This window comes from Gordionus sp. m RMFG-2023, chromosome 2 (assembly GCF_954871325.1).
Source record: "Gordionus sp. m RMFG-2023 chromosome 2, tfGorSpeb1-WG-v2, whole genome shotgun sequence".
NCBI classification, from domain to species: Eukaryota; Metazoa; Nematomorpha; class Gordioida; order Chordodea; family Parachordodidae; genus Gordionus; species Gordionus sp. m RMFG-2023.
This window is the reverse complement of record NC_088776.1, coordinates 48,554,161-48,581,126: the sequence shown is the minus strand read 5'-3', so window position 1 is coordinate 48,581,126 and position 26,966 is coordinate 48,554,161. Positions and strand designations below refer to the sequence as shown.

Below are 26,966 nucleotides of genomic sequence, written 5' to 3'. Positions count from 1 at the left end.
CTTCTTTACATTTATTCTGCTATTCATAATTAGAACAATTTTATATTATAAATTCAATTCTCCAAACTAAATAATACCTGTCTTAACAATAAATCAACCAAGCAAAATTTTTTACCATATTTAAATTTTTTCCTATAAATTTATAGAACAATTAAAACTTGCTAAAGATTGCTCAATTTTTAAATTAGATGGAAGATTCAATTGTTGAGCCTCAAAATGAAATTCAAGCTCTTCCACAAAAAATGATATATATATGTGGTGGTAATTATTTTTAAAGCTATTTATATTTGATTATTTATTTTATATATACAAACTAGAGCAATACAAATTCTTTTTTTTCAGCCTGGCTTAACCTAATCTTACTATCTAGCTATTAAAATTTTAATTTTTGTATTCTTTAAGTATCAAGCTCAGGCTTTAAACTAACTTGCAGTCTAATTTAGAATAGAGACCTTCATGAGCCTTGATTTTTTTACAATCCTGACCCAAGCCTGTAATAAATATTTAAAAAAATTTCCAATCCCACATTAGTTTTAAATATTTTGCTCAAGCAAATCATATATAATTATGCGGAAATAATACTATCAGTGGTGTATCTATGGGGTTGGTTTTCGGGTTTGGACCCCTCCCAGAGCAAAAATTTATTATTAGATTATAAGTTCAAAAGACTTTAAAGCAACTTTATATCAAATAACACCATTAATATTTATATTTTTCTGGTTTTGATGTTTGTGGAAGGATATTATATTACTATTGAAATTATTCTGTATAGTATTATTTTAGAGTCATTGAGAATAATCTACTAAATTATAATAACATATTATTGATGCATTTAAAAAATATATTATTATATATTATCGAAAATATGGTTATGATTTGTAAGATAAACTTGGGGATCTGGGGGCAAAGCCCCCCAGGCTTTTATATGTATGGACCCCCTCTAAGGAAAATTCCTAGCTACACCAATGATACTAATGGAAATATAATATTTTATTTAGAAATTTCATATTAATTAGCATTTGGTTAATCTTGTTCAAAACATATCCAAAAATTTAATTTATTTTGTATTCAGTGAAAATAAACAACATTTAATTGTGTTTAGGCAATCATTTTGTTTGCAATACTGAAATTCATTATTAGAAGATTGAAATATTTTTTTAAGTTAGTTGGCAACTGTTTTGGAAGAAAATATGACTAGTTTGAAATAAAAGGAGATTACTACTACACTAGAATACAGTTATAGATAAATAATATTAATGAAATTATAAGGATTTGAGATTAATTGTTTAATTTAATATCCTTATAATTAGCTAAATTTAAATTAAATTTTTTTAGGCCCAATCCCATTTTAAACCTATACCAGACATATTTATCACCTCAAAATAACCATATAGTGAAATCACATTGGCTCATTGCAATTTTCATATTGGCGATACATTGCAAGTGCACCTCTTTTAAGATAATATTTATTTAAAAAAAACAATTTTAATGGACCATTCCATGTCAAATCTATCATGATTTGGCTGACTCATTATAAAATTGATAAGAGTATAAGGAATTATTTAGGATGTTGACCAGTTAGAATAAAAAAGTATAAAATATATAAAAAAATTCTGCGCCAGCATGATTTTCATAAACAGCAGCACTTTCGGCATAACCTAGTGCTACCATATACCCAAGTTGTAAGGTATGAGAAACACATCTTATATATATAATATTGCATTGAACATCATTAAGATCGATTGTTAATTTGTTATATACATTTATGAAATTATTAGAAATATTTTATTTCTCTATATTTTATATTTGTTTGTCATCATAATCACTATTCTCCATGAAAAATTTTACCATCTTTTATACTTGTGATGTTTTGATTCTATAATCATCTAATACTTTTATTAAAAGGAATTTTTTATTTCCAGCATTAGGCCATTTAAAAATTTCTTATATTGCTAGTGTTCTCAGAATCTTTTTTGAATATAATGAATATTGATTCAATAATGGACCTGTCTAAACAAGTTACAGTCAATTTTTGGAGATACTAGTTTTTCATTTATTTCTTTGGTTATATTTTGCCAAATACTCAAGGGTAATTTTGCAACATTCGATTTAATATTTTAAAAATTAATTTTAATATTACCCATGCTTTCTAAATAGGAATTTTTAAATTAGCTGTCATCGATTAATTTGAATGGTTCATCATTAAGGAATCCCTGACAAATGTCTTGGAATAAAAGACAATCAAAAATATCCAAATTTAATTTATATTAATTTTTAAATACATAGAAAGGGGAGTTTAAAATTATTTTTAAAAATAATTTATTTTACATGGCTCTAAGTAACTGTTATATTTACCAACTATAGTGGGTTTTGTCTTTAATCAAATTAGTATTTTTCCTCATCTAATATAAACACTAGTCCTTATCATTGTTTCATAATCTTAAGCTAATCGCTAACGTGTTCATGACTTAGCTTGGACCCCCTTCGGCAAGAACGAAAAGAAACTTATTTGCTGCTTCGTGCTGCTCAGGAGCTCTGAGTATTTTAGTTTTTACTGAATGTAGTGGGTTTTGTGCATAATAAAATGGTATTTCTCCATATTTAATATAAATACTAACCTTGTTACATAGCCCTAAGCTAACTTTTAATTCGGTCCATGGGTTTTGTATCAGGACAGCGACTAGTTCAATAAAAACTAAAAAAACTTATTGGCTGTTTCATGCTCTAAATTTAGATTTTACAGTAGGTTTGGTGCCTAATAAAGTATTTCTCTTCATCTAAACACAAATCCTTATCTATGTTGCATAGCATTAGCCAACTTCACCACTAGGGCAACAGGCCTTAACCTGAACAGCGTGTTAGATAAAAATTAAAAGTAACTTATTGTTACTTCGCGCTGCTCAGCAGCCCCAAATTTCTGTTAAATTTTAACAATTGTAGTGGATTTGGTGTTTAATAAAATTGAGTATTTCTCATACTCTACCGTTATGCTTAAATTAACCCTAACATCAGGCCTTGCTATGAACGCGTAGTAATACATTTAGCCCAACATCTAACATTTTCAATGTACTATACATATGTGCATAGTTTTTTTATAAAAATGTATGTAAAGATCACAGCGGCTGTGCATTATCATTAATTAAATATTTTTTTGTGAAGAATGAAACATGTGTATAGAAGATATTAATAATTTTTATCTTTTTCTTAATATTTAAACATTAAAATTTGAGCATTTTTGCCTAATGCCTTTTTGTCAAAGACACCTTAGATCGATTACCGTCATTATGAGGTACCATAACTACAACAATTTAATTTTACTGATATTTTTTGTTCGATACTTCAAATATCTGTACGCTTGATGAAATCCTAATTATTTTTCTCTTTTTGGCTTTAGTTTGTTTATTTTTTCAAGTTTTAGAGGATGATTTTTGTTGATATGACGCTCAATATTTGCACCATGGTGATCTTTCATAATAGTATCATTATCTTCAACTTTACATTTAGATATATCATTTTATTTATAACGTAAATAATTTATATGCTGGTTCATCTTTAGGCAAAGCTTTTTAAAAATTTGATTATAAAAAAGAAAGTAAATAAATCATTCAGTATTTGATACATAATTCGGATAGACTAACTTTTCACATATTTATAATCTATCTACTTGGAATAAGAATCGATTTAATAGATTATTTTTCGTAAAAAAATTTGAAAAAATCCAAATGAATCCTCTTCAACGCACTCTGAAAATATTACAACATGATGAGCTAACTGGAAAATTTTTATGGAATATAGTTAAAAGCCAACTAGAAATTTCTGAATTTAATTCACATCTTGTTAAATCTTTAACGGATGCAATGAAATTTAGAGAAAGACAACCTTACAAGATGTCATTTTGTCATATTTAGATTTAAAGGATATTTTAAAAATATATTTTTAATAAATTATTTTACCTTGTATATTTTAATACCCTGAAGAAGATATTTATATAATTCAATAAAAATATTTTTAAACATATTTTTCATTTTTTATTATAAAGATATCAAGTGCTTTTACTGAAGAAGAAAAAATCAAAGCTAAGAAATATATTATTAAGATATGTTTTATCATGGAATTATATTATGTTATAAGAGTGGGAGATTTTAGTGGAGATGAATCAACAACATAAATGGATCCTCATCTGAAGAGGATTTATTGGAAAGTTTTCTAAAAAAAAGGATAATCATAAATTAAATATATTAGAAGATCTTAGAATATTAGAGATATTGTAAACCTCGCTTAAATAAAGAAGTATAACTATTGACCAAATTGGAGTAATCGATTACCCCGAATTATATAAAGTGTCTAATGTTATATTGACAGCAACTCAAGATGGCATAGAGATGTTTTACAACAATAAAATTTATGTTTTATATTTTTTTTAATAATAAAATAAATTAAAATGTGGTTCTCTATATCTAATTTAATTTTACATACAAAAGACTTCATATTGATTTTAGAGGCTCAACCTAATCGATATTTTTTTTACTACTTAAACTCTGAGCAAGTATTTTTATTTGAACCATTATTCGTTTCTGTTCGAATCCCGGGTAATTACTCACATTTTGTAAGCATAAAATCATGAGGTTTAACTCGGTTCAAGAATTTTTACCGATTCGGATCAGGTTTAGATAAAAAATTATTTAACAGTTCAGGTTCTATAAAAAATAACCGTTTAAAGGGGTTCGGTTTAGGTCCCAGGTTTTTAGCCTTTGAAAATTTCTTTATATTATTTTACATTTTATTAGATTGCCATTCCGAAAACGAGATTAAATCAAAAGATCCTATTAGGTGCAGAGAATGTGGTTACAGAATAATGTACAAAAAGCGTACCAAAAGGCGTAAGAAAAAATTATTTGTATAATGAAAAATAAAATTATATATATATTTATAGTGATTGTATATGACGCGAGATAAGCGACCAAAGAATTTTTAACTCTGCAAATTAAATATTATAATATGAAATTATCCATGTAAATAAATTTATTTTGTATATTTATAAAAACATAATAAAGTATTTAAAATTTTCCATATTTTTTTTAATGATTTAAACCAGAAAGGCGTGTATTCTTCATACGATGTTTATGCGAAAATTATATATTCACCTAGTGTTGTTAAACGGCTCGTTTTGAGCCGATTTTTAAAAACGGCTAATTCAATATTTTAGCTAGAAAAATATTGCCTAAGCCTTGAGATTTCGCTAATTGATGTCTAGACCTTTGTGCCAGATATGAGCAAAATCTTCAGACTTGCGTAATATTATTCTAGATAAAATATTGAGTTAGTCTTTTTTAAAAATCGCCTCAAATCGAGCCGTTTAACAACACTATTTCACTTTATATCTACCTTTAAATTTTTACTATAATAATCTTTTCTTTTAGAATTGGGCAAAATATAACATTAACAAAGTTAAGCATATGTATATATATGTTTGTGTCAATGTGTTACTTTTTCAGCTTAATTTTTTGCGCACGTTTTTAAAATGTTAAAAATATAATTTTGCTGGAAATATATTCCAACATGTATAGAAAACCTACCCTGTAACTTTTAGAAAATTGATTTTAAAAACCGCATTCAAAAAATAATTAAAATTTGATAAAATAATTCTTCCAGGACTCATCCAATCATATCAAAGTCTTCTTGGTGATTATAGATATTATACTATAGAGTTTTTGCATTCCCTCTCCTTCACGCATATCTCATCACATTACGTTTGATGGTAATGCTAACACGAAATATGAACCCTAAAAAGGTTTATATATAGGAACATGCTTGATTTATCAAAGTATTACATGAATGTTTTAGATGTTGAGATTATCACAGGGCCTAACATAGGCTCTTAAGTTTTGATGCCTATTTTTTTTCTTTTTTTCGTACAATTACTTATTTAAATGAATATATCGAATATGTTATAGTATAATAAAGGACATATACTATTTTTTTTTAAATATAAAATTAATAGAGGTGTCAAAAAACTATGTTAAGGAGAAAATAAATAAACACAAGAAAAAAAAGATATAAAGAAATATATAAAGATAAATAAGTAATGAGAGTTATTGGAGATTATTCGATGGAAGGGATAAAACTTACGTAGTTAGAGCGAATAATCGCTGTAGCAAGCCTTTTCCTTAAAAAGAAAGACTCTTTGGGTTGATCGGTCTTCTCGGATCCTTCTCCCTAATCTAAAAAAATTTTAAGCTTTAATACCGAAAGATATTAAACAGGGAATGGGTATGAATGTTTAGAAGGATTGATGGAACTACATTCCGCTTTCCTAGAGAGAGTGCGAGGGCATCGGAATTTTTGTTGGATGGGGCTTTTGGGTCAATGCAGGTGAAGTACCAAACTAAGAGCTGGCCTTTATCATGGAGCTGAGGACACTCCGGTTGGACGTTTCTCATCGCTAAATATGACGGTTGGTTCGAATCCAAAGATGCCCACCGATTTAATTGCTCGCACGTGACAACACTGGTTTTACTATTTTTTCATTGGTATGGTAGAATAATTTCTCAATTAAACTGTAATCCAATAACTAATCTTTCCTTGTCTGAGGAGAGGAGCAAATTAACTTCATTAGTTTCACCATAAGTTTTTTAAATTCTATTTTATCAAAGCAACTGTTTTTTTTAAATTCTTTTATCATAGCAACATTTTGTTACGTACTATAATTTTATCTTATACACCATTTTTTTCATATCGAATATAATTAAAAGAAATACATTACGTTTTTGTAATAATCTTTTTATTTATTTTAACAAACATCAAAATTTTGATCGATTTAACATCGCTTAGTACCCAACATGGGGGAATTTATTTTCCCTGGAAATCGCCATAAGACGGAGAAGAAGAAGAAATATTTAAATAAAGTAACCTGACCAAAAAAATTAAATAATAATTATTTTCAAAAAGACTTATTGAAGCATTATCATATGAATCTTTACTAAGATCCTCATCGAATTTTTTTTATATTTATCAGAATTTAATCTGGTTTGTGTATTGTTTTTTAAAGGAATTAAGTCTTATTTATGTTTGTAATTGACAAGATCTATTCTCAAGCTGGAAATAAGTGATTTTTCCCTTCGCTGTCCCCGAAATTTCTTTCTTATCTAGGTCCAATTCAGTTTAAGTAACAAGTAACTTTTGGGTTTCATAAATGCCATTACTTTCATCCACGTACTTTGCACCACTTCTTAGAATTATATAGTTTATTTTCCATTTTATATTTAATACCAAATAAAAATAAATTATTTATTTTTTAATATTTGAAAATAAATTTAACATTATTTTTTTGACTACCATTGTAATTCTGATTTGTGATTTTTTTATTCGTTGCCAAATATGATTGATTTGCATATCCACAACCATTGTGATTCACTGCCATTTGTTATTCTCGATTATTTAGGATTCACCCCATTTACGATTTACAAAAATTTGTGATTTCGTTAATTTTATGATGGGATAAAAGTAAAAGTAATTGTTGGTAATCCTCATTGATCGAAAAAAGCATGATTACTTCCATTTAGTATTTAAACAAAATTTTTAGTAATTTTTAAAAAGTATTTGTAATAAAAACAAATTTTTTCTGAGAAATTGTAATTGGTAAATTAATTTCTTTTAAAATGTAATCATGCCCAACCCTGTTATACTATACTTATTAATTAATTTTTTTTATTGTTTATATTTACTTATTTTATTTATTTTCGGATGAGCAGAGGAAAGGGTATATGCGTATACTTTTTTATTTTTTTACATGATATTTAAAAAAAATTCGAATTTCACGGCAACATTTTTTAACAAATTTATTAATTGTTCATCATGAATTTATAATAATAGATATTCCATTCATAGGTTATTATTAGTAGCCTTCATTTTATAATGATATTCCCTTTCAGTAAATCATATCCATGCCGGTGTAACTTTTCTTTTGAATTTCCTATCATTCAACCATCTCTTTAATTCAGTATTATAGGGCCTTTGTTTCAAATGTCTATATAATATTTTTAAATATATAAAACTTGTAATATTGATCCAAAAAATCCCTAGTGGTTTGGTCTAATGGTGGATAATTTCTTCCTTTACTCTTTGGCATGCATTTTACTTTTGTGTTGTTTTTTAGGCAATAAAATTTTTTGGTGGTATCAAATCTAAAATATCAATTTATAATAATTTGAAATGATTATAAAATGTATTATAAATATTAGACTTGTAAAAAATATTTTAACGAACGCATACCTTAAATTTTCTTTGTAATTTATTTTTGCATCTAAATGCAGATTATTTTGAAGCGATGTCATTTCGGCCGGAGCGTCTTTCTTCAATTTTTCGCCATCAACTAACACAATCTTTATAAAATTAATATTATATTTACATAAAAAATCAATATTTGATTGATTAGTTATATTTTTTACGTAACTAGGACCTAATGATAATAGGGTTAAGTCATAACCCATTAAATTTCGAGTCATTTAACAGCATAGAGGGCAAAAAAATTATTGGGCTGGATTATTGATGAATCCTAATATTTGATAGAAGTGATAATCAATGAAGTGTAGTATTTTTGATAGCATTCCTCATTTACATAGTTTATTCTACAAAATGTATTTCGGGTTAGATCTTGTACTTAAAGGCCGAGCAATTAAGTAAAAAATTGATAAAGGGCTGGTCGGGCAGGCAGAAACTATCCCAACCTGGCCGATGTAGGATTGTGAAATCAATACCCATTGTATCTTCAACACCATAGTGATATTATCGTTCTAGATTCAATAACATAGTGATATTTTGCTATTGTAGAACAATACCATATTGAAATTTAATAAATGTTCATCGCTTCAAATAGCGTCATTATTTTTCAAATATTTATTATAATTCTTTCATCCCTTCAAATATATTGGCGGCCATTAAATTTGTAAAATATTTATCCATTGTATATTTTTTATAAATTAACAATACGATCGTATTGATTTTAGATGATGGTATTAATTTTACAACACTGGGTCTGAAATTTTTGCCATTTGCAGACTTATATTGGCGAGGTAGATATTCCTCCAAAAAATCGAGAAGTATATTTAATATTCAGTTTTGTAAATTGAATAAGTGTATTTTTTTCAATCGAATAACAATATTAAAGGAAGGACCGGCCCAAAGTCTCGAAAAAAAGAGATTTTTGTATAGGGCAAATTGTGCAAAATATTTTTACAACCCGGACAGAAATTTCGAAAATGTTTTTTTTAGCTAATAATTAGGCAAATTTATGTCATTTCTTTCATAAAAAATTATTATGGGACGGGTAAAAATACAAGCCGAATCACGTCGATTCCGACCTCTAGATTTTATTATTCATAATGCGAATAACAAATAATCATATTTTTTAAATTAATTTTTTGGGGGGATATTTTTAAGCAAGATTAAATTAGATCATAATTTATTAAATGTTTAAAAGAAAATGTAGTTAAAAAGATTCTTTATTGTGCATGTAAAGGTAATTTTTAAAAAAAATAACATTTCAAAATAATTTATCCATAATTGAAAGTATAAATAGGCTCGGCCTGTAAAATTTTAAGTCCGGTCTAGAAAAAAATTGTAATATCTAAAATATTTATCAAGATTAGGACAAGTTTCTGTTTCATTTCTCATCTCCTAACTTGTTAGGCCTGTAAGATCTAAGCCACACCTATGATGTAAAAAGACTGTTTTTATATATAATAATATTTCATAGATATGTTCTGTTTTTTTAAAAAAAATATAAAAACATTGTTGTCAGAGGTGCATTATTACTACTTGATTAAATTAAAAGCATATTTTTGATTACATTAATTTTAGAAATCATAGCTCAATTTTCTTATTTGAATTTAACGAAAATCAAAGTAAAAAGCTATTCATTCTTAAATCGTACATTCCAATCTTCAGCCTGGAGTTGGGATGGTTGGAATAGGGAAGGGCTCGACTGACTATTATATCGCGATAGTTTGATAGCTCTATCATAAATCGCGATGAATCAAATAAAATAACCAGTATCCCTATGTTTTATTGTTTTAAATAATATATATTTTTAAAAAAAATAATTAAAATGACATGTAAGTATTTCATAATTGTACCACTCTAAAAAACTAACATCTTTTACCTTAAACATTACCGCTTAATAAATCTGTTTCCAATTAATTTTTGTAAAAATGATATTAATAAATGAGAATATCACATGTTTCTTAACTTCTATTAAAATCTGGCCCTTTCAATGTCTTCTCACATAGAGAATTAGGAGTGTAGACGACTCCTTTATATATGAAGATAATTCCATCTTTTCGTGTTACCATTAAGAATAAATATCATTTACAATTTGATCTACACTTTTTTGATACTCATTTTTAAATGTAAGCTTTCTATAATTCGGGTTTTTTTAAATCCCACAAGAGCAATCTATTACTTTTAAACCCTGGTTTATCATTTATCGATTACATCTTATCAAAATATTCAATCAATGTCTATATATATTTTGTGTATCAGTATAAAGTTTAAATAATGTATTAGACGAATTACAATTATAAATTTACCTGCTCAGGGGGAAAATATTCCAGCCAACGATATAGATGAATAACGTATTTTCCTGGATTGAGGCACCTATTTTGTAATTTTAGAATTTTTGTACTTAAATTGGAAACGCTTCCAGAACTTTTAACACTGAAATTTACGATCGAATTGAAACTAAAGTCCGTTGCTATTGGGTCGTTATGGGCTTTCATATGCTAATTTATAACATCATATTTGCAATATTAAATTTTGGCTTTCTACTTATAACGCAGAGTTTTTGTAAAGCTTATATAAATCATTATAAGAATCATGTTTATCAGATTGTTAATAATTTGAACATTTTTTTTATTAATTTATATATACTTTTTATAAAAATAATTTGGGTTTTAAAAAATTCTTAGCTTAGACAATTTTTTATTAGCTCAAAATATAAAATTAAAATTTTAAATAAAAATGGTTTTAAATAATTACAACAGGAAATTTACTTGATACCAAGAATATGCGCGTTCTGCAGGATTGGTTAAAATAACAATGATTGTGGTGTTGGGTAATAGGTTAGAAACTCTCTCAGGAGCATATGAATGATCAAAATAAGTTGCAGATTTTTCCATATATTGAATATTCGATTTTGTACAATTAGAAGAACAGTTGGTATCATCCATAAAGAGGTCTAAATACCTAAGAATTTTTTAAAAATAAGTTAACCAATAATATTATTTATTTATATTAAACACCATAAATAATACATGAAATGAAAGCTTTAATCCTCTTCTCTCATCTGTATGTTTATATGCTAAGAATAAATTTTTTTATTTAATGACAAAATACTTGGTTGTTGGCATTTCGAACCGTTATATAGAACCCTTTATATCAATCAAATTGGCATTTGTAATTTAACATTTAATTGGATTAATATTTTCTATTAAATATAACCATACTCCAAAAATATATTCATATTTATTCAAAATTTTATTTAAAAAACATATAACATTAATTACTAAGTTATGTATCATCGATTAGAAAACAATTATATAAAGTAACAAAGATTCCTAAAACTTATCTTTTAAGAATAATTAAAAAAAGCATGATATACCATGATTTTAGTAAGCACAAAAAAGTTCAGGGTAATGAAGAAAAATATTTGCTGGAGTTACATTTATTATAAATTTTTCTAAAATGGATTAAGAATATATAAGGTATTTACATTAATTTATAAGATAAAAATTATTTTAATAATATAAAAATTGTTTTAATAATATAAAATATTCACTTTAATAATTATCATTTAGCAACGATGTTGATTATGAAACAGAAAATTAATTTTATATAATAATATAGGGCATATAATTATGGACAAGCATGTTTATATAATATTGCATTATTCAGATCTGGGTAGCTTTGATACAGGGCTATTCATTGCAGAGTTGGGTACTTATTAAACATATCTAGATCAGGGATATGCAAAACCTGTTTTTGTCCGTTAAGAATTTTTGCATAAGTTACCCAGCTAGTATTTTTTTTTACGAAAATTCAGGCCCGGTTAGTAGAGTTCGCTTTAGTTCGTTAAATTTCATTGTATGAATTTTTCATTCATCGTATTTTTTAATATCTATATCTAATTTTTTCTCATGACAATTGAAGCTCTTATAACTATTAGATCAGAAATATACACTCCATTGTCATATAAAAAAAATAAAATTAACTATATATCTCAGAAAATAACGTGAAGTGGGTAAAAAGCTGCATGAAATATCGAAGAGAGAAAGAAATGTTTGCAAAAATAAAATTGAAAAATAAAATTTTATAAGAAACAATATAATATTAATATTAATCATAAAATGAAGACATGTTAGAATGCAAAATATTTAAAAATGGGTACATTCATCCTGTGTTGCTCATGATTATAAATATACATGTTTACATTAAAATAAATTATTATTAATAATAAATCGAAAACTTATTATATAAGTCTTATTTTATAATAATTTTGTAATAAAAAAGTTTTCCATTATCTTAATGAACATAAACGATACGTTCCGTGAACGGAACTTTGAGTAAATTTATGGAACGAAACCGGAATGTTCATTTTGAAACCTTCCCGAAACCCTTTCGGTACGTTACTAAAATTATATATAAATTTATTATTTATTTCTAAAATTGAAAATAAATTTTTTTAATCTATCTAAGATGAATATATTAAGTTCTTTTTATTTTCCAAATCCTTACAAATGGTAAACCTTGAAATTTCTTTCTTTAATGAAGGTTGAAAAACTGTAGAAAATTCGTGGCCTCATTAGAAACAGTTAGAGGAAGCATACTTAATGTTCCAAAAAGAGAGCAGGCGACTTTATAAGTCAATAAACCAAATGTAAAATAAGGCTTCAAAAATTAAATCCTTGTTATCACAAGAATTGATTTCAACTCTCATTAAAAAGGGAAAAATGCTAATGAATTAATTGCTTGCCTTATATCTAGATTCTAGCCTTCATCTATTTTGAACGAAGAAGAAAATAATATAGCCATAAATCATTTATTGGCGATATGGGAGCATATTAAAATTGTTAAGGATGAAGATTTAATTATAATAAGTAATTCGGATAAATCTTTTGAAGAAGGACAAGAATATCATGAATTAGAAATGTTTCTAAAATCCAAATAAAAGAGAAAAACATATCAAAACTTACAAAAAGAATGATATTCTATCAACTATAAAAAATTTTCGAGCGGATATCAAAACTAATAAAATAAAAAATCCTATCTTGTATGAATTGGTCCAAATCGTATAAGCAACTCCATGTAGCTAAGTGTGTTGAACGTTGTTTTTCGACATTCAAATTTATACTAGCACCACAAAGAACCAATATAATTTCTAGAAACATTCCGAAATGTGGAAGAGAATTGGTACAGAACAATTTTTTTGTCAGGAACTGAAAGGAACGGTGACGCAAAAATGCCCTTGTTCCGGGTCCCTAATCTTAAAGGGTTAAAAATTTGTTAATATTCCAAAGTATACCATGTAGTGTCTTGCATGATCTTATATGCGATCCAATGAACCCATGGATTTTTTAATTTAAAAAATCAAAAATAAATTTATAGGTTTAATTAATTATTTTCTTTATTATATACATTCAGATGTATCATTTAGTTAGCTATCGGTTGATGGAGCTGGCAATTTTATTCGTTAATATTACAGATTTTATTAGAGTTAGCTGTGCCAAAGCCTCCCGTAATTTATAATAATTGATTTTGTTATATCATGTAACAACAAATTATGAAAATAAAATAGTAAAATATGGTATTGTACCATATAGAGTATATCCATTTACTTTACAAGTTTACCCCGTGTAAAATGGCTATCTTAAATTAAGCTGAGCCTGCAAATGAATTGTTTTAGAAAGTATATGCGCAAGCAGCTTGATGTTATACTTTTTAACTTCGACCTAACATAGCTTCAACTAGTTAAAATGTCCACATATTAGTATAAAATATTAAAGGATAAAGAATAAAATATACCAATCAATTCCTTTTTTATAGTTTTCGCCTGAAAAAAATTGAGTCTCTTCAAAATATTCCGTCATCTTATTCTCTTTTAAATAAGGGTTCATTGATAAAAACCAGAGTAATGCCGTTGTTCCTAATATTAAGCAATATTATTTTTTAAATTATAACTATATATTATACTAATCATTTTGCTGGTTAATAATTAAAAAACGATTTCTATATTTAACCTGTTTTTTGGGGGCCAACGATTACGAATTTAGGAAATCTGTGGCAATCATCAGGACGATTCCATAATTTAAGGGAATTTCGATCCTTACATGGATTCTGAAGTAAATTTAATATGAATCATATTTAAAAAATATTATACTTTTTAAATTTTATATCCTAATAATTGAATAATATTTCAATATATCTTATATATAAGAATTTAAGTTTTTCAATTATTTAATATAATCCAAATTCTTACCTCATGTTTTGGTCGGTAACATTGATTATTTATGTTTTTTTAAATTACATAACTCCTTTTTCAAAATCAGAGTAACTTTTTTCATATATATTGTGCCACATTTTTCAATCTAAAGTAGTAGGAAAAAGGCACTATATTTTTGAAAAATGTTAATATAATTTTTAAGGATATACTATGACTAAAAAGGCTATAATTGATCAAGTTTTATAATGTGATCAAATAACAATAAATCCATTTACAGTTCATTAAGTTTTATTTTATTACACAAAATGGAAGATTAAAAAGCGACATTTTTAGATTTACGCAGAATGATATTCTATAAAGTAAGATTTAGCCCTTTAAATTATAATTAACTGGAAAAATTAGAGAATTTATAAGTGTTATAGAAAAAATTAGGCGGAGAAATGGAAATTAAAGTTGGTGGGCTATAATAGTGTTTATATATCATCTATTGTTAGGCTAAACCGATTTAGAGTTAGCTTAAGTTAGAGTCACATAAATAGAACTGGCATATAGGAGAAGAGTCAAGAAAAGCTGTAGAAATTATGAGATATTATTATGGATAATTAATTAGTAGATACTATATGGTGCTATAAATTGTTTTCTTATAATCCCCATCATATAATATCATATTCATATAAAGTATAATAAGGTTTATTAAATTAACTTTGGCATATTTGAAATTATTTTGAATTAGTTGGTAATATGTATTAATTGATTTGATTAAATTTATTGAAAGCTATGGAGGAGAATAATGTTTATACAAAAACTATGTTAGATGGTAATTATTACAATGTTTTAAATATTTATGGCGAAATTTAAATAATATTGATACAATAAAATATATCGAATTCACGAAACATTATAGTGAGTTAGAGAGAAATTTTCCATAATTCTGAGTCAAATAAAAGCAAAACTTAATTTCGTAATTTTACTGAAATATTAAGTATCTCTCTATAAGGTTTTAAATATTCCTATATTTATAAAGAATCTGTAAACAAATATGTGAAAGTATTAATTTTTTCTTAAATCATTAGATAGTAGGGACCTGAAGCGTTATCTATAAAAATTTGGTTTCGGTTCAGCTAATCAAAATTAAAAAGGGTTTAATTCCATAGGCTCAACTGCTTAAAATTTAAAAAAGTAGGGTTTTAGAAAAACTATAAAAAAAAATTAGTATTATAAATTTTGTTTTTTTGTCAAAACCCAGAGAAACAAATATCATATTTTGACGCATTGTCCTTATGTTTTATAGACGTTGTTCAACAAAATTTGAAAAAAATAAAACAAAATATGTAATTAAAAATTTTAATAAACTCCTAGAGTTAAGAAAATTTCAATATTGTATATAAAAAATGTTTTGGGCATGTTTTTATAGATTGAAAAGGGATATATATATTTATTTATTCTAATAAAGTTTATTGTGTAAATTTTTTTCAAGCTTTAAACAGAAACTAAAAAAAATAAATAATAATTTCCATATATAATACTCAATTAATCAATGCAAATGTCTTTACCGTCCAAATAGGATTTTTTTCTTGCGGATATTCGGTAAAATAAATATTGGCCAAATTTTTTGGATTGTTAGTTTTAAAGATTAAGTTTGTATGTCGTCTCATGGTATCTAAGATTTTTTCAAATACATTAATAGCTAAATGGTCATTCACAAAATTCGGTATATGTGTCATATATACATTTACCTGTTATTATTGTATAATTGTATGTAAAACATAGTAATATATTTACCTTATTATGGAAAAAACTGGAAAATATATAACCATGATTTAAATCAGGAGTAATTGATCTAGATTGCCTTATTAAATCCTTATTCGTAGATTGCAGTGAGTATAAACCAAGGTCTTGCCTCGGGAGAACCTGTGAATGTTAAAATATAAAATTGAATTTATATATAATATATAATTACCGATATTCCGTTGAAAATGAAACCTTTTCTTTGAGATTTAGGATACATATAAGGGTAATTAATAGTGCTGGTGACTGTTATATTAAATATTTTGTTCCAATATTTAAACAAATTATTATATATTGGGTAAATGCCGGAATGTTTCGGAGATACTGCGTAACCGGTGTTGATACTCAAGTTATGTTTCTATTTGGAGAAAAATATAGTATTTGAAGGAATAAATTCGTTACAAATTTAATTTTATAAATTCTATAAAATATGCCGTTCTAGTAAATAATATTATTTATAGATATTTATAAAGAGATCAGAGGAGAAGATTCTTTTTGGAACTTGGTTTTGATTTAAAAATTCCAACAAAAAATTGAACTTTGGTATAAATTTTAAAAAATATTCTAGACAGTAGACACAGATACTTTAGAAAATACTGTATCTTAGTTAGATATAGATATAGATATATTATTAAAATATCGAAAATATTCTTGTATCTTTTGCTTGATTAGATATTCTAAATGCATGATACTCTTGATATAAAGAATTTATATAAAATGCTAAGTTATTAAATCAAAATATTAAATATAAAATTATTTGATCAAAATAGTGTCCTCCCAAAAAATAATAAAATTTTAAATAAATAAAAGAATTAGGATATTTGAGCTAAATTTTATTTTGTGCCATTGCTGGCAGAGATAATATGTTAGTTGCATTATAGGCTCACGAGCGTTCGACTACATAATGTTATAAGATAGTAAGCCAAAAATCGAGCTTTTCGAAATAAATTCTAATTTCGATATTTCGTTTCAAAAATTTATCTTTTGTGAACTAGTTGTATTAATTCCAAATAATTTCTATATTTTAAAGTAATGGATCAATCGGAGAGAACACCATCTACAACCTGCCTCGAATCGTCTTATGATTTCAAGATCCTTTGACCCCATGGATAGTAAAAGGATGCATAACACTTCAAAATGCCATAAATGACCACATATTCGGGATTTTTGTGGGGCACTTTGTCCCCGCTTATTTTGAAACATCACCCTTGCATCTATCTTAAAGAAAAAAGTGTTGTGAATTCATCTTTTTATGAATTTATAATTTTGTGTATTAAAATGATTTAATATTTCTTGACGCGTAATGGATTTAATTAGGCATATAAGCACCTTAGTCATAAAAGAAGAGACCTAGACAAAGTAGATTGGATTTCGTAAATATTTATAAAATTTGCAAATTTTAACAAAAAATATTTCAAGATAACACTAGCTTACTAATTGACATATTTATTTCGAATATATATAATTAATAATTTTTTAAATCGAAATGGGGGGGGGGGATTTCCGCTTAAAATTGTTAAATGATGTTAACCTTTAGTCATTCATTAAACTTGTGATAACTAAAGTTTAAGAAAAAATTAATCAGGACAAAAATTTAAAATCACAGGAAAGGGAAAGAATGAACCCCCTTCACAAGGTCTGTAAGTGGCCTCCTTTCCACTTACATAGTCTTCAAAGCGCTTCACCGGGAGTTATTAATGTTTGAAATCGTCTTTCATCAATTATATATATACATCATTGTGGTTTATATTTTAATTTATCTTAATAATATATATGTCGTATTGGGATTCGGAATCTCTTGATTTTAAATCCTTTACCGAGAGCGATTTAAAATATTTTAAAGTTCGATTTAACCGGAAATGTATTCTAGCATGGCTAGAGTACCCAAACTGTAAATTTTAAACAATTTTGCCACGAACTTGAACTATTTCTAATTTATACTAATTTTTATATGGATTTTTCATATAAATTAAAAAATACTAAAATGTCTATCGCTGAAATTGGCTGAATTTTATAGGGTAAATACTCTACCCATGCTGGAATACAATTCCTGTAAAATCAGATTTTTAAAATCCAAAAATCGCCCTTAGTAAATTATTTAAAATTGAGAGATCCCGAATTCCCACGGATTCCGAAACCCCATACTAGAGGTCTGCATTGGGCGGGTTTTTGGACCAAAAACCCGCCCATCCAATGTTTAAAAAAAATTTAACCCGCCCGCCCCGCCCAATGACATATATATAATACCTAGACTGACGATTCATACATTAAAATGCGTTTTTAAGCGTCGTTAAAAGCAATCAGCTGGACCCGCCATTTTGGTAACACATATAGTATAATTATTCTCATGTTAAAAACTACTATTTAATTGATAACTTGTTGCTTCCTTATTATCTCGATGATCCGGTAATTCTTTAATAAAGTTCGCACCAGATATAGGAATAAATTAGGCTCTCGTTTAAAATTTTGATAAAGATTAGTGTAACCAAGATGACGTCTCCAGCTGATTTGCATTGATGTACACTTTTAATGAATGAATCGTCAGTCTAGGTATTATATATGTCATTGGCCCCGCCTATTTGTCTAAAATTCCTTACCCGCCCGCCCACTTAGATGAGCTGCTTAGGCGGGCGGGCCGAAACCCCGCTCAATGCAGACCTCTACCCCATACGATATATATAATATTGTAAATGAAGGAAACAGTCTAATTTTTTTTTTCTGATTGGTTGCTTTATTTGAATAGTAGCTGATATAATGTTATCAATAATATATAATTTTTTTAAATTAAAATTTGCCAAAATCATCAGGTCATATTTACAAAAAAATATATATAATGATGGTGGTAATACTTTTGCAAATAGTAAATTATTTTCCATAGACCAATTAAGATATGTCGAATTTGCTTTATGGAACTGTTGATGACTAAACGAATGTGGAAACCAATTGAAATGTTTGCTATTATCTATTATGAAAATAATATATTTACATTTAGATATTTTATTTATTACAACCATTTTTTTGTACCTTTTTCATCATTCATTTTCAAAATAACATATAATTATAAAGTATATACGCCCAAACTTACAGGGTCTCTCATTCAAAAAAGGAAAAGTCCCAAGCATAAAAGGAAAAGGTCCAAACAAAAAAGGAAAAGTGTCAATCAAAAAAGGAAAATTCCCAAAAAGAAAGGAAAAAGTCCGATCAAAAAAGGAAAAGTGTCAAATAAAAAAGGAAAAGGTCCAATCAAAAAAGGAAAAGTGTCAATCGAAAAAGGAAAATTTCCAAAAGGAAAGGAAAAGTGTCAATCAAAAAAGGAAAATTCCCATTCAAAAAAGGAAAATCGTAATTTTTTTAAATTTTTTGTCAATTTTTCTAAAATTTTTATTTATTTTTGTTATTCCTTCTTAATTTATATCTAAATTATTGCGATTTCTTTACGTTTTTTTTTCTTACTAATCTTTTCTCAATTTATTTCTAACTTTTTGCGATTTTCTTTACCTTTATTTTTCTTATAATATCTTCTCTCAATTTATTTTTCTTCTCATTTTTGAGAATTCATTTGTATTTTTAAAAATAATTTATAAATTTAGGTCCATTTTTTAAACAATTCTTTACGTTTTTTTTTCATCATACATACAATATCCTTTTTATGATTTTTATTGTAATCTTATACATACATTTCTAACATTTTCAATCTCTTTAAGTCATTTTTAATCAATATTTTTTTGAGCATTTCTCAATTTTTTTCTTCTCATTTTTAATAATTATTTTTTAAAATTATATTTAATGTTTTTGGCAGACAATATAATTACAATTGCTAAATTAAATTAATCGTTTGGTAATAATGTACCTTTTTAAAATTAAATAAGTTTGAACTGTAATACCAAACGATATGTAAATTAATAAAATATAATCATTTTTAAATTCTTATTTTTTAAATTATCAAAAATGAGAAGAAATAAAATTGAGAAATGCTCAAAAAAATAAAGATTAAAAATGACTTAAAGAGATTGAAAAGGATAGAAATGTATGCAAAAGATTACAAAGATAAAATCATAAAAAGAATATTGTATGTATGATGAAAAAAAACGTAAAGAATTGTTAAAAAAATGGACCTAAATTTATAAATTATTTTTAAAAATACAAAAGAATTATCAAAAATGAAGAAGTAAATAAATTGAGAAAAGATATAGTAAGAAAAATAAAAGTAAAAAAAAAGCAAAAAGTTAGAAATAAATTGAGAAAAGATCAGTAAGAAAAAAAACGTAAAGAAATCGCAAAAATTTTGATATAAATTAAGAAGGAATAACAAAAATAAATAAAAATTTAAGAAAAATTGACAAAAAATTAAAAAAATTACGATTTTGCTTTTTTGAATGGGAATTTTCTTTCCTTTTGGGAATTTTCCTTTTTTGATTGGACCTTTTCCTTTTTTGTTTGACACTTTTCCTTTTTTGATCAGACTTTTTCCTTTCTTTTGGGGAATTTTCCTTTTTTGATTGAACCTTTTCCTTTTATGATTGACCCTTTTCCTTTTTTGATCGGACCTTTTCCGTTTATAATTGAAACTTTTCCTTTTTTGATTGGGACTTTTCCTTTTTTGAATGGGAAACTAGGTATAATTATTTTATATGTACAACCTATTAAAGACTTTATTTCACATGAAAGAGTATTTTAATTATTGAAAAATTCACTATGTATATACCCTATTTCAAATTCTTCTTTTTTTATGATTATAAAATATACTAAAACTAAATTTATATTAATATGTTTTAATTTATCATTATATAAAATTAGTCTCACTTAATAGATAGTCGTATCCCAATTGCGAAGATCTTTTTGTGTTTGTATATAGATCCCCCGAATATCCAAGATTGATTGTAAAATCTTTAACACCCCTTTTCCTTATTCTGGTTTGAAAATATATTAATTCCTAATTTTGTTAATAAATATAAATCAAAATTTAATGTATATTTTTAAAATAGGAAAATGGCGATTAGTAATAGTGATGCAAAATCGATCCATTTGAGCTGCTTTTTAAAAACAGAAAAATCTTGCAACTGAAGATTTTACTCATAAATTTAGAAACCTATTAGCAAAATCTTGAAGTGAAGCTTAGGCAATATTTTTCTGACTAAAATATTGAGTTAACCATTTTAAAAAATAAACTCAAATGGGAAATTTTCTATTACTAAGTAGCTACTTATTTTAGGTAAATGAGTTTTATATAAATATTTGCATTTATATATAAGTATACCAATCAAAAGCGATATTTATAATCTAACATAGGCATAGACAGGAATTATTATGTGGGGTTTTTCCTCATAAATTTTATTGGAGGTATTTAGGCCCATTGTAGGCCTTTGCCTGTATTAAATTTTTATTAAAATAATTTTGGAGTTTATTTTTTAATAAAAATGTTTTTAATAAAAATTGCAAATTATAGCCGTTAATTAAAAAAGTTATTAATTTTAACTAATTTTTCTTTTAAATTCTTATTAGTGATATATTGTATATGGGGGAGAGGGCGTCCTGGGTGTGTAGGGGGAATTTTTTATTAGCTTAAAATGATATTTAAGAAAACAGACAATTTTACAGTTGGGAAGAGTATTCCTCCTCCTTCTGGTTACGCGTCTGTGATCTACATATAGATCTTAGTTAGCAGGAATTAGAAAGAGGCATCTAGCAAGATTAATATAAGAAAGTTATCACCTTTGAAGATTATCATATTTTAAGAGACCTTTGTTATAAACACAAAAAAAATGTCTTTTAATATAAAGAAACTTTTATAATTATGACTTTCGCAAATAAATATGAAGCAATTATAATAATGGATTAGCTATTAATTTTATCTGTTACAATTAGTTTATAGTCAATCACCTCTTTTTCGAATTCAAAGGTACAAGTGGAATGTAATCAATTCATATAATAAAATTATTAAATGCTATGGTATAACATAACCTACTTAAAAAATTTATTATTATTATGTGTTCCTTAGTTTTTGGATTCAAATTTAGAAATCTTATAACTCACCATGTTCCTCAATTTAATACTTTAAATTTAAAGCGCCTTTGAATCCGATTATATAAGTGGATTATAGACTGTTATTTGAATAAATTATTAATAAACTCGTATTGAATAGCAAAGATAAATTTTTTTTAAAGGAGGTATTAAAGTAATATAATTGATAAATATTATACAAAAGTCAATTTACTTTAATATCAGATATGGACGGGTTCGTATCATTACCCACAAAAATATCATCAATATCTATCATGAAATATCGATTTTTATTTTTCAATTTATCTAGTTGTAGTTTTTTTGCGTCGTTTAATTTAGAATGCTTTAGGAGTGTCAACAAACAATCATGAAAGAGAATCTGGAAAGGCCAATATTGAAGTCTAGCGCCGAAAACTATTCTCTCTTGATTCAAGATTCGATCCGATAATTTGGTAAAAGATTGCAAATTTTTTAGGTAATATATCAGGGGTAACTTATTCTGGGTTTTAGCCGCTAAATCTTCAGTATATGCTAAAATTTCATTCTCCCAATGATAGGTTATATTTGGAGTCAATGTAAAACTTCTGATAGAATCTGACACAGAAAAAACTTCATCATATATTTTACCAAGCTTTGGCCCGTGTTCATCAACCACTGGTAACTTTAATATGTAAGGGATTTGCGATTCCTTGTTTACATATATGCCTTTAATTTTGGTCGAACGAAAATTTACGATATTTTGAACCTATAGAACATTTATTATATTTTCATATAAAAAATTATAATTAAATCTTAGGCCCCCAGTTTATCTTTTTAACACTGCTTTTAAAATGTCACTTAACCTATGAATAAATCATTTAATTCTTATTATTCAAAATTTATAACTTCTACCGGGCTCAAAAACGTAAAAAAATGAGAGGATATATTAAAAAATTTTAGCTTTACCCAACATCATTTATACACTAAACACTTATGCTCGGTTTATTTTTAATTATAAAGATTAACTAAGGTTACCCATCGTAAATGGTTGAAAATTTTTTTATGGTAATGATTCTAAACATATCTTAATATTATAAAAAAAATATATATACTTAAGAAGATATTTACTTTATTAAATGAATGTACACCCAATTCCTCTGCTTATGAAGAAATTGAAAAGTTTTATCAAAATTTTAAAACAAAATTTCCTAGGCGATCTTCTTTTCCGCTTAAATATAAAGGAACCAGGGGAAAATTCAGTCTTGGATGTATCCATTGTTTAATTTCTTTAAATAGTACCTAATATACTTATGATGGAATATAATTACGCCAAAATAAGAGTAAAAATCAATTTATCACCAAAATCCGAAAATAGCTTTAGAAAAAAACGGCATCTTCATGTTTATATCTATGTCATATTCGGTTATAGAATACACGGGAATTAGGAATCTTTTGATTTTGAATCATTTACTAAGGGCGATTTTTAAATTCTAAAAATCTGATTTGACATGAATTGTATTTCAGCATGTATAAAGTACCCAAACTGTAAATTTCTAACAATCCATGAACTTTAGAACTACTCCTAATTATATTAATTTTTATGTGGATTGTTCATATAAATTAAAAAATACTAAAATGTCCATGGCGGAAATTGACTGAAATTTATAAGGTAAATACTCCATGCTATAGAATACATTTCCGGTTAAATCGGATTTTGATCGTTCTCGGTAAAGAATTTAAAATCGAGAGATTCCTAATCCCCACGAATTCCATATCCCAATACGACATTTATATATTATAACTATAGGTACTAAACTACTTTACATCTGTATATAAAATCTTAGATTAGGTTGAATACAGATGTAGAAGTTATGCTTTTTTTGAAACCATGTTTTGGATAATTCCAAATTTTATAAAAATAATAAATATAAAGCAGTCTAATAACTAAATTTTAAAATATGAAATTAAACGAAAATTTTATATGACCATTTCTTGTTTTCTATTCCCGGTTTTCGGTGGTAATACCAAATTTTAATAAAATAGTATTAGTATTTAAGTTATTGCTTTCTCTTAAGTATTTCCCAATTTGGAATTAAAATGAAATGCAATTTTGTTAAATTCCCGTATTAAGAACTTACATCTCTGGAAGTATGAGGATTTAAGCAATAATTTTTTTTCCTTTGAGATATAATAATATATATATAGCATGTTACCTAGTAAATTATCATTTCAATCTGCAAAGGGCAAACATAATGATCTTTATAGATTTAAAATGATACATTTTATCGATTGGAAATGATACTTTGCAAGTTAAAATATCAAATAATATAATTATATCAAATTTTTTTTAAAAAATAAAAGGGCCCGGATGGAATCTTTGATTGGTTTAAAAATGCAATTCAACATTATATATACATATCTTTTTAAGCTTAAGAAAAATATAAAAAATTTTACCTCTTGAATAGTAGTAATGATGAAGAGGAAAAGTTTGGGGTTAATAAGATTAATGTAGTACCTTAAGTACTCCACATCTTGATTAGTCTGTTTTGTGATAAACTCGTTACCATTTATCGTGTCAAACACACCTTCATGCTGAATTTCGGAGTAATCTATACCATTTATCAAGTTAACGTAGTCCATTAAGTTTTCGAAAATGATGATGTCAAAGCACTCCTTGTTTATGATAACGTTCGTTTTTAAATAATTAGTAAAATAATTGACAAAAAAGTCTTTATCGAGTGTTTTGTTTTTGTCAGGAGTCTGTTGAACTGCAGTGTCAGGATTAAAATTATCAGTGTCCAAAACACGATAAGATAATCTGGCGTAATTTAAAGATCTTTCTAGATCCTTTGTTAATGACGTTAATTTTGGGTCCGACACTATTAACACATTAAACCCGTTAAGTTTGATGCAATAATCATTTATATGTTCTGCATTAGCAAAGTCGAAATTATTTAGAAATTTGTTGCTGAAATTGAAGCGCTTATTATAACTTTGGAATGATAATGTATCAAGAGTTTTTTCTTTAAGAATTTCATTGTAATTTTTTAAATCTATAGGTTTTATACGATATGATATTATAATGAGAAGAACATAATTAATCAAGTGAATATAACAATGTTAATTAAAAATTAACGTGCTATATCTACAACTACTTTCTAAAAAAATTAGCTATGTACTAGTTAGCTACTTCCTCAAAGAAATAGCCCACCTTAGCTATTATATTTTAAATATAATATAGCTATTTTAGTTACTTTAATAATTATGTGTAAAGTTAATTATATTATTAATATATTAATTAAAAAAGTTTTAAAGTAGCCAAATAAGTAGCTATTAATTAGATAGTTATTTTTTTTATAGCGCGCAACTTTTAATAGCTATTTTTCACAACATTTATGTATAAGTATACTAATTATTATTTAAATTTTTGAATCGAGTTAAATTTATAAAATCTATCTTATATAAAAGTTAATTTGATAAATAATTGTATTCATAATAATATTATATAGCACACTTATCAGGACTCATTTTAGAACGATAAATGATTGCTATATATTATTTTATTTTTCAATTTTTTAAATTAAATATTACCTATTTGAAATATTTGTTGTTTGAATTTCAGGGTTTCTATTAAGCAATTAGTCGGATAAAAATAATGAAAATAAAACATCGTCGCCAGAACAAACAAGATGAGCCCACAGAACAAAATCTTGGAGTTGCAAATGTGTTTAGACTTGAACATCATAATTTGATTCAAATATCTTCTTTCAAATAAATGTTGTTTCATAGTCTAAATAAAACAAAATGTTTATATAACTTTTGCTTGGCATAAATATATTTTATATCTAAAATACATAAAATGTTATATTATCTTTACATAAAAATTAATATAAGATTCGAATGGAAGTTCCGGAGCTGTGCGAATGAATAGAATTTTATTTTGTTTCAGATAGTTCTCATTTTATAAATGAGTCAAAGGCTTCTAAAATGGGAAAAATAAATTTTAAAAATAAATAAAGATTTTAAGTAAACAAACCATATATTATTATGCCAAGAATTTTATCAATATCATCTAAAAGTAAAATATAAAAGTTTTTGGATACTATTTACAAAATAAATCTTTTTTCTTGTAAATTTATTTATTCATAAAATTACTAAACTGTGCTGTGCAAATAGAAAATTCTTTTTCTCAAGCCTTTCTTTCTTTTTTTATTTATTTATTTATATATATTATTTATAATTTTCCGTTTTCTTAAAAAAACACGTCATTGATTTTCTTTACTAGGAATGAAAAAAAAAGGCCGGGGAGCTTTAGAGTCCTAAATGGCTAACGTTAATAAAATTTAAATCTCATTTTATTCCACTTATTTACTGTTCTCTACTACACATAAAATAAATTTGATTATACTTTTTAAACAGCATTAATTTTTACGAAAGAATAATTTGAGATAGGATGAGTTACACCCGGGGAAGGATAAGCTTTCCCATGTGGGGCTTCTGAGGGCAAAATATTGATTATTTTTAAATATAAAAATGATGTATATATATCATTGCAACTACTTTATTGATAAAAATACGCAATCATGGAAAAAAATTAAAAAAAAATTAGTGAAATTAATGGAAAATTAAATAAAAATTTAAAATTGCAACGGGATGCCATTGGCGTACGCAGCGGGGGGGAGGGGCAGGGGAACAAATCCCTCCC

General features: G+C 26.0%; 1 protein-coding gene and 1 long non-coding RNA gene across 2 annotated transcripts; both read right to left on the bottom strand.

Moving 5' to 3' along the window:
- Positions 1 to 7,796: 7,796 nt before the first annotated feature.
- On the bottom strand, positions 7,797 to 25,789 carry LOC135924404 (bifunctional heparan sulfate N-deacetylase/N-sulfotransferase 4-like). Its single transcript, XM_065459461.1, has 15 exons — positions 25,774 to 25,789; positions 24,716 to 25,314; positions 22,497 to 23,027; positions 21,086 to 21,215; positions 19,132 to 19,244; positions 16,455 to 16,640; positions 16,277 to 16,405; positions 16,048 to 16,230; positions 14,292 to 14,388; positions 14,077 to 14,197; positions 11,049 to 11,241; positions 10,587 to 10,778; positions 8,272 to 8,381; positions 8,055 to 8,183; positions 7,797 to 8,011 (listed from the first exon to the last, which is right to left on the bottom strand). The coding sequence occupies exons 1-15, from the start codon at positions 25,787 to 25,789 to the stop codon at positions 7,936 to 7,938; spliced, it is 2,805 nt and encodes a 934-aa protein (XP_065315533.1). The 3' UTR covers positions 7,797 to 7,935.
- A 101-nt stretch (positions 25,790 to 25,890) lies between these two features.
- LOC135925569 (uncharacterized) lies at positions 25,891 to 26,358 on the bottom strand. The gene is made up of 3 exons (XR_010571678.1): positions 26,298 to 26,358; positions 26,139 to 26,243; positions 25,891 to 26,051 (listed from the first exon to the last, which is right to left on the bottom strand). It is a non-coding gene; the product is annotated as an uncharacterized LOC135925569 (long non-coding RNA).
- Between the last annotated feature and the right edge of the window lie 608 nt (positions 26,359 to 26,966).

Bases quoted from the DNA above. Each gene is read 5' to 3' on its own strand.
- LOC135924404 (XM_065459461.1), bottom strand. The intron at 16,641-19,131 runs GTATTACCACCA...TTCTCCAAATAG, and splicing joins ATAATTTACTATTTGCAAAA to AAACATAACTTGAGTATCAA. The intron at 16,406-16,454 runs GTAATTATATAT...TAACATTCACAG, and splicing joins TCATTTTCAACGGAATATCG to GTTCTCCCGAGGCAAGACCT.